At 48.2% G+C, this 6,308-nt stretch overlaps 1 protein-coding gene across 1 annotated transcript; it reads left to right on the forward strand.

The window, feature by feature from the left end:
• Nucleotides 1–2,191: 2,191 nt before the first annotated feature.
• LOC139440307 (endogenous retrovirus group K member 6 Gag polyprotein-like) lies at nucleotides 2,192–4,378 on the forward strand. The gene has a single exon (XM_071219444.1). It carries the CDS (start codon nucleotides 2,192–2,194, stop codon nucleotides 4,376–4,378), a length of 2,187 nt encoding a protein of 728 aa, XP_071075545.1.
• Nucleotides 4,379–6,308: the final 1,930 nt, after the last annotated feature.

The following is a 6,308-nucleotide window of genomic DNA, read 5'->3' on the forward strand; positions in this document are numbered from 1 at the left end:
CCCTCTGGTATCTGATATTATAACTTGGTAAAACAGAGACAAACCGTGATTACCTGATGATATCTGTCTTCCTAGCTACATCCTAGTTCATATTCAGAGTTCCATGCTCCACATTTTTTCACACGACTGTAACAAAGAATCCCAATTCTTCATCATAGGTTATCTTTCTTCAGCAGCATGAGCCCTGTGATACGTTTTTGTCTAGGAGGAGGTAACTTATAAACTATCCTTTTAAAGGCAATACAAAGATGAAGCTACAGATGTGACATCGATAGGCCTTTATCGGTAGGCAGGGTTTTTTTTACAGTGAGTTAGTGTGTAATTTTTTTACAGTGAGTTAGGAGAGCTTGAAAAATCTATGCTATGATTCCTCCAGAAATTCCCCTTTCGCCAAGACACAATCTATATTTTTATATGAGAGGGAAGGATAAAAACCAAAGAGAGCTGGTAGGTGTCGAAACATAGACTTAAACTCGTGATCATTTATTTGTGTCCTCCGCAAACACTTACTGAACTCCTACAGAGTGCCAGGCATGGCGGTGAGCACCGGGGAAACAGCAGAGAACAAAACAGATAGTTTCTGTGCTCCTACAGAATTTACCTTTGAGCTGGGCCAGTTAGTGAACAAGTAACCGAATATATATAAAACGATTACAAATTGTAGTTGGTGCTCTTAAGGAAATAAACATGATGCTGTGCCAGAACAAAAGAACTGTGGTAGGAACTGTGGTAGGGAGAATAATGCCCCTTTCAAAGATGTCCAGATTCTAGTCTCCAGTGCTTGTGAATAGTTACATTACCATAACAAGGGGCGGGGGCCGTGAATGTTGCTAAATCAGGAGATCATTCTGGGTTATCTGGATTTATCACAGGGGTGGAAAAAGAGGCAGGGGGAGAGTGTCAGAGTCAGAGAGGGATTTGAAGATGCTGCCCTGCTGGCTTTGAAGATGGAAGAAGGGGCTGCAAGCCTAGAAGTGCAGGCAGACTCTACAAGCAGGGGAAAACCAAACCAAACCAAACCAACAAGGAAGTGGATCCTTCCTACGAGCCTCCAGGAGGAAAGACAGCTTCTTTGATTGCAGCGCAGTGAGACCGACTTCAGACTTCTGACGGTCAGAAGTCTGAGAGAGTAAATTTGCATTGTTGACAGTCACTAAATTGGTAGTAACTTGTTTACAGCAGATACAAAAATAACACAGGAATATTAGATAGGAAAGTCCAAGAGAGCTACTCGAAAGAGGTGACACTAATTTGAGAATTGAAGGATTAAAAGGAGTGTGTCATTCCAGGTAGCGAAAACAGCCCGAGGGCTGAAGATTGAAACGAGATAGACATGCTCTAGGAACTGATGAAAGATGCTCCGGTGTGGTGACTGAGAGAAAAAGTAGTTAACCGGAGCCTGGAAATTTAGGTAGGATCAGCTCATGCAGGGCCTCGTAGGCCGTATTAAGGAATTTAGATTGTACTCTCCTTGTCACGGGAAGACATTGACTGGTTTTACCCATGAGATTGACATAATCTGTCTTTTTAAAAGTATGCTTTTTATTGCAGTATAACATACTTAACATGTGCAAATCATAGTGCACAGCCAAACAGATTTTTAGAGAGTGGTTTCCTCTGTAACCAACTGTTGGGGGCTGGGATAAGCCTGAAACAGGCTGATACAATCAGACCTGAGAGCTGCGCCGGAATAAACAGGATGCTGCGGTCAGGAGCCATGGAATCCCTCCCCCCTGAACATGCAGGTGGCACACCAATCAGTGCCTTGATCACGCGCCCGCCATGCACCCCCCGGCCAATCGCAGGCTAGAGCACGCTTTGAAGCCACCTATCCACTGCACTTCCTCTACTGCCCTCCTCTATATAACTCCCTCCGTTTTGAAATAAATTTGCAGCTTGATCAGAATCCTTTGTCTTGCTGCCGTTCTTTCGCGCCTCCTGTCCCATCCCTTTTCATCCGTTGCAGGTATATCGGCGGACCCCGTTGACTGCCTCGCAGGCCGAGGCAACTGGCGCCCAACGTCGGGCTCGACTGATCGCCTGTGCGGACCGCTGTCCCCTTCGATCGCAGCGTTTCGCCCGGCTCGCCGCCAGCGTTTCGCCCGGCTCACCGCGACTACCCGACCGCGCGCCGGCATTCCCTGACGACCCCCGTTTCCCGACAGCGGCATTTCAAAGGTAAGACCCAACCATGGGACAGGCATGCTCACAACATGATTTGTTCGTTGCTCAATTAGAAGAATCTCTCAAGGTGCGCAAGATAAGGGTTCGTAAAAAAGATTTGAATTCCTTTTTCACTTTCGTTTTTAAAATCTGCCCATGGTTTCCTCAGGAGGGTAGCATTGACTCCCGCGTCTGGCACCGTGTAGGCGACTGCCTAAATGACTATTATAAGGTTTTTGGCCCCGAGACTGTCCCTATAACTGCCTTTAACTATTATAACCTCATAGCAGACATCCTTAAAAACCACAATAATTCCCCTGACATACAGCGCCTTTGCAAAGAAGGGCAAGAAATTCTCCGTAGTCACTCCCCGGCCCCCTCAAAAGCCCCCTCAGTTCACGGCCTCCCCGACGCTCATGCTGACTCGCTTTCGCGACCCCCCTCACGAGCGCCTTCAAATTGCCCTTCTGTCTCCATCCAAATAGATACAAACCCTCCGGCCCCTTCTCTGCACCCTCCCCTTCAGGAGTTCTATTCCTCTGCTCCACCCCCCGTTTCTCAGGACTCCGGCGACCAGTTAGATCCCTCTGAACAGGCAGAATTAGAGGACGAGGCCGCTCGCTACAATAATCCTGGCTGGCCACCACTCGTGGCGGCAGTCCTTCCGCCATTCAAACCGCCTCCTTATAGTACCTCTCACGCACCTGCCGCCGCCATTTTGCCTTCAGCGCATGGCGCGTCCGCCATTTCACCCGCGGCGTGCAAGGCACCCATTACCTTGCCCCTGGCGGCCACCACCACATTCACTCCGCTTCCAAAGCCTTTCCTTCAAGAGACCCTCACTTTCATCCGAGATATTAAAACCATTGCCAAAGAATTCTCCGCTTTTACGATCAGTCCCCCTCCCCACGAGACTTTAGCATTCCCAGTTACTAGATCCCAGACTCGCCCAGATAGGACCGAGAACATAAATAGTTCAGCTGCGGCTGCAGCTACCCCCCTTCCTGACAGTGACAACCCCGAGGACTCTGACAGCTCCCCTTCTGATATAGATGAAGCAGAGCCCAGTACAAGAGACACTGCGGCCCCCCAAACTTATTTCCACACATATAAGAAACTTAGTCTTAAAACATTAGAAAAGGTCAAATCTGCTGTAACACACTACGGGCCCACAGCCCCCTTTTCCCTCGCCCTAATTGAAAATCTTAGTGAGCGCTGGCTCACGCCCAATGATTGGTTCTTTCTAGCGAAGGCAGCGCTAAGTGGAGGTGACTTTATTCTTTGGAAAAGCGAATATGAAGACACCGCTAAACAGTTTGTTCAGCGTAATATGAGAAAATCCTCCTCTAAAAATTGGACCATACTTAAATTTCTTGGTTCCGCCCCCTACCAAAGCAATGAGAAACAAGCTCAATTTCCCCCCGGACTTCTAACCCAGATCCAGTCCGCGGGTCTTAAAGCATGGAGGCGCCTTCCACAAAAGGGCACCGCAACCACTTCTCTTGCAAAAATAAGACAGGGCCCAGATGAGCCATACAGTGATTTCATAAGTCGTTTACAAGAATTAGCTGAGAGGCTCTTTGGCGCGGGCGAAAGTGAAAACGCTTTCGTTAAACACCTAGCTTATGAAAATGCCAACCCCGCTTGCCAAAATGCCATCCGCCCCTATCGCCAAGGAGAGCTCTGTGACTATGTTCGCCTCTGCTCCGGCATCGGCTCTGCCCATGCTTTCGGACTTGCCATTGGTGCCGCCTTACAAAATTTTATGCCCCCACAGCCGGCGCGCCCTCCTAATCGCCTTTGCTACAACTGTAACCAACCTGGACATTTTTCCCGAGCCTGCCCCCAGAAGAGCCAAAATCAGACTCAAATTCGTATCCAAAACCCAACAGGACCTAGTACTAATAGTCCAGGAGCCCCTGCCACAAAATGCCCTCGCTGTAAGAAGGGTTTTCACTGGTCCTCAGAATGCAGATCTAAGACAGACATCTATGGACAGCCCATTCCCCCGAAGCAGGGAAACTCCAACAGGGCCCAGCCCCAGGGCCCCATTCCGGGTGTGAACTCCGGGGCTACACAGTTCACCCCCCAATCACTCCACCCACGGATCCCTGCCCTCCCAGTAATCAATCACGCCGCCACATCACAGACCTGTGGAGGGCCACAGCAGGCAGCGCAGGACTGGACCTCTGTGCCGCCACCGACACAGTACTAACTTCAGACAACAGTCCCCTAATAGTCCCCACCGGCGTTTTCGGGCCCCTACCGCCTAACACTTTCGGGCTTATCTTCGGCCGAGTCAGTTCCACCCTACAAGGGATACAAGTCCTCCCTGGCATTCTAGATAATGATTTCGAAGGACAAATCCAAATTATCCTTTCCACCACTTTAGATTTAATTACCATCCCCAAAGAAACTAGGTTAGCCCAAATAATCATCCTCCCCCTTCAACATCTTAACTCCAATTTTCAAAAACCTTTTCGAGGGTCAAGCCCCCCTGGCTCTTCAGATACATATTGGGTACAACAGGTCACCGAGGGCCGTCCCTTACTCGAACTCAGAATTAATGGTAAAGCTTTTTCAGGTATTATTGACACAGGAGCCGATGCCACTGTTATTTCTGAGTCTCAATGGCCTCGAAATTGGCCCCTAACCATAGCTGCCACACATTTGCGTGGCATAGGACAGTCTACCAATCCACAACAAAGCTCTAAAACCCTTAAATGGGAAGACAATGAAGGAAACCAGGGCTTCGTGACCCCGTATGTACTACCTAACTTGCCCGTTAATCTATGGGGGAGAGACATTCTCGCTCAAATGAAAGTAGTCTTGTATAGCCCCAGTAACGTTGCTATAACTCAAATGCTAAACCAAGGATTCTTACCCGGCCAAGGGCTAGGGAAAAACCATCAAGGCATCACTCAACCCATTTCTATTAATCCAAAGTTTAATAAGACAGGTCTAGGATATACCCAAACGACAGACATTTTGACAGCCACCCATCGGGCGCTAAATATTTCCAACCCTACACTAGCTCAAGATTGCTGGTTATGCTTAAGCCAAGGCACCCCCATGCCTCTAGCTGTCCCCACCAACATATCAGCCCTGAATATCACCGAACAAAATTGCACCCTCAGCATACCCTTTAGAGTTCAGCCTATGCTTTTTTACTCCTCCCCCTGCATCTATAAGAAATTACAAAATAATTCTTTTGATATTTCTGTTGGTTTCGCTAGTTTTACCAATTGTAGCCACACGCTTAATTATAGCACATCCCTCTGCCCTGGTCCAGGATGAGCATTCATTTGTGGTAATAATTTAGCTTTCACTGCCTTACCTGCCAACTGGACAGGGCTATGCATCCTAGCTGCCTTATTACCTGACATAGACATCATCCCAGGAGATGAGCCTGTCCCCATTCCTGCTTTTGACCACTTCGCAGGACGACACAAGAGAGCCTTAGCTATTATTCCCCTGCTTGTTGGTCTAGGAGTCTCTGGAGCAGTAGCTACCGGAACTGCAGGATTAGGAGTTGCAGTTCACTCCTATACAAAACTTTCCAAACAACTTGTCGATGATGTCCAAGCCTTATCAAGTACTATTACTGACATTCAAGACCAGTTAGATTCCCTAGCAGAAGTAGTCCTACAGAATAGACGAGGTCTAGACTTACTCACAGCAGAGCAGGGAGGCATTTGTTTAGCTTTACAGGAACGATGCTGCTTTTATGCCAACAAGTCAGGCATCGTCCGGGGACAATATCAAGATCCTTCAAGAAGATCTGGAAAGACGACGGAAAGCTCTGACTGAGAGCCCTTTCCTTACAGCCTTCAATGGACTACTCCCCTTTCTTCTCCCTCTCCTCGGGTCTTTAATAGCTATCATTCTCTTCCTGACCTTTGCTCCCTGGGTTCTCAGGCGCACCACAAACCTCATCCGAGACCAACTTAACTCCCTTCTTGGCAAACCTATCCAGATACATTATCACCAGCTAGAAATGAATGAACCTGGCACTGACTCGCAGCGTCTTCTCCGAGAATGTCCTCGCGCATAAGCTCCTTTTTGCACCCCCACCTCCTACGAGAACAGTATAACTCTTGGCATTATACTTTACATATAAATTGTAATGGATACCGCTAGGTGCA

This window comes from Desmodus rotundus, chromosome 10 (assembly GCF_022682495.2).
Source record: "Desmodus rotundus isolate HL8 chromosome 10, HLdesRot8A.1, whole genome shotgun sequence".
Lineage (NCBI taxonomy): Eukaryota > Metazoa > Chordata > Mammalia > Chiroptera > Phyllostomidae > Desmodus > Desmodus rotundus.

Coding starts and splice junctions, on each gene's coding strand:
- LOC139440307 (XM_071219444.1), top strand. CDS start 2,192: ATGGGACAGGCATGCTCACAACATGATTTGTTCGTTGCTCAATTAGAA.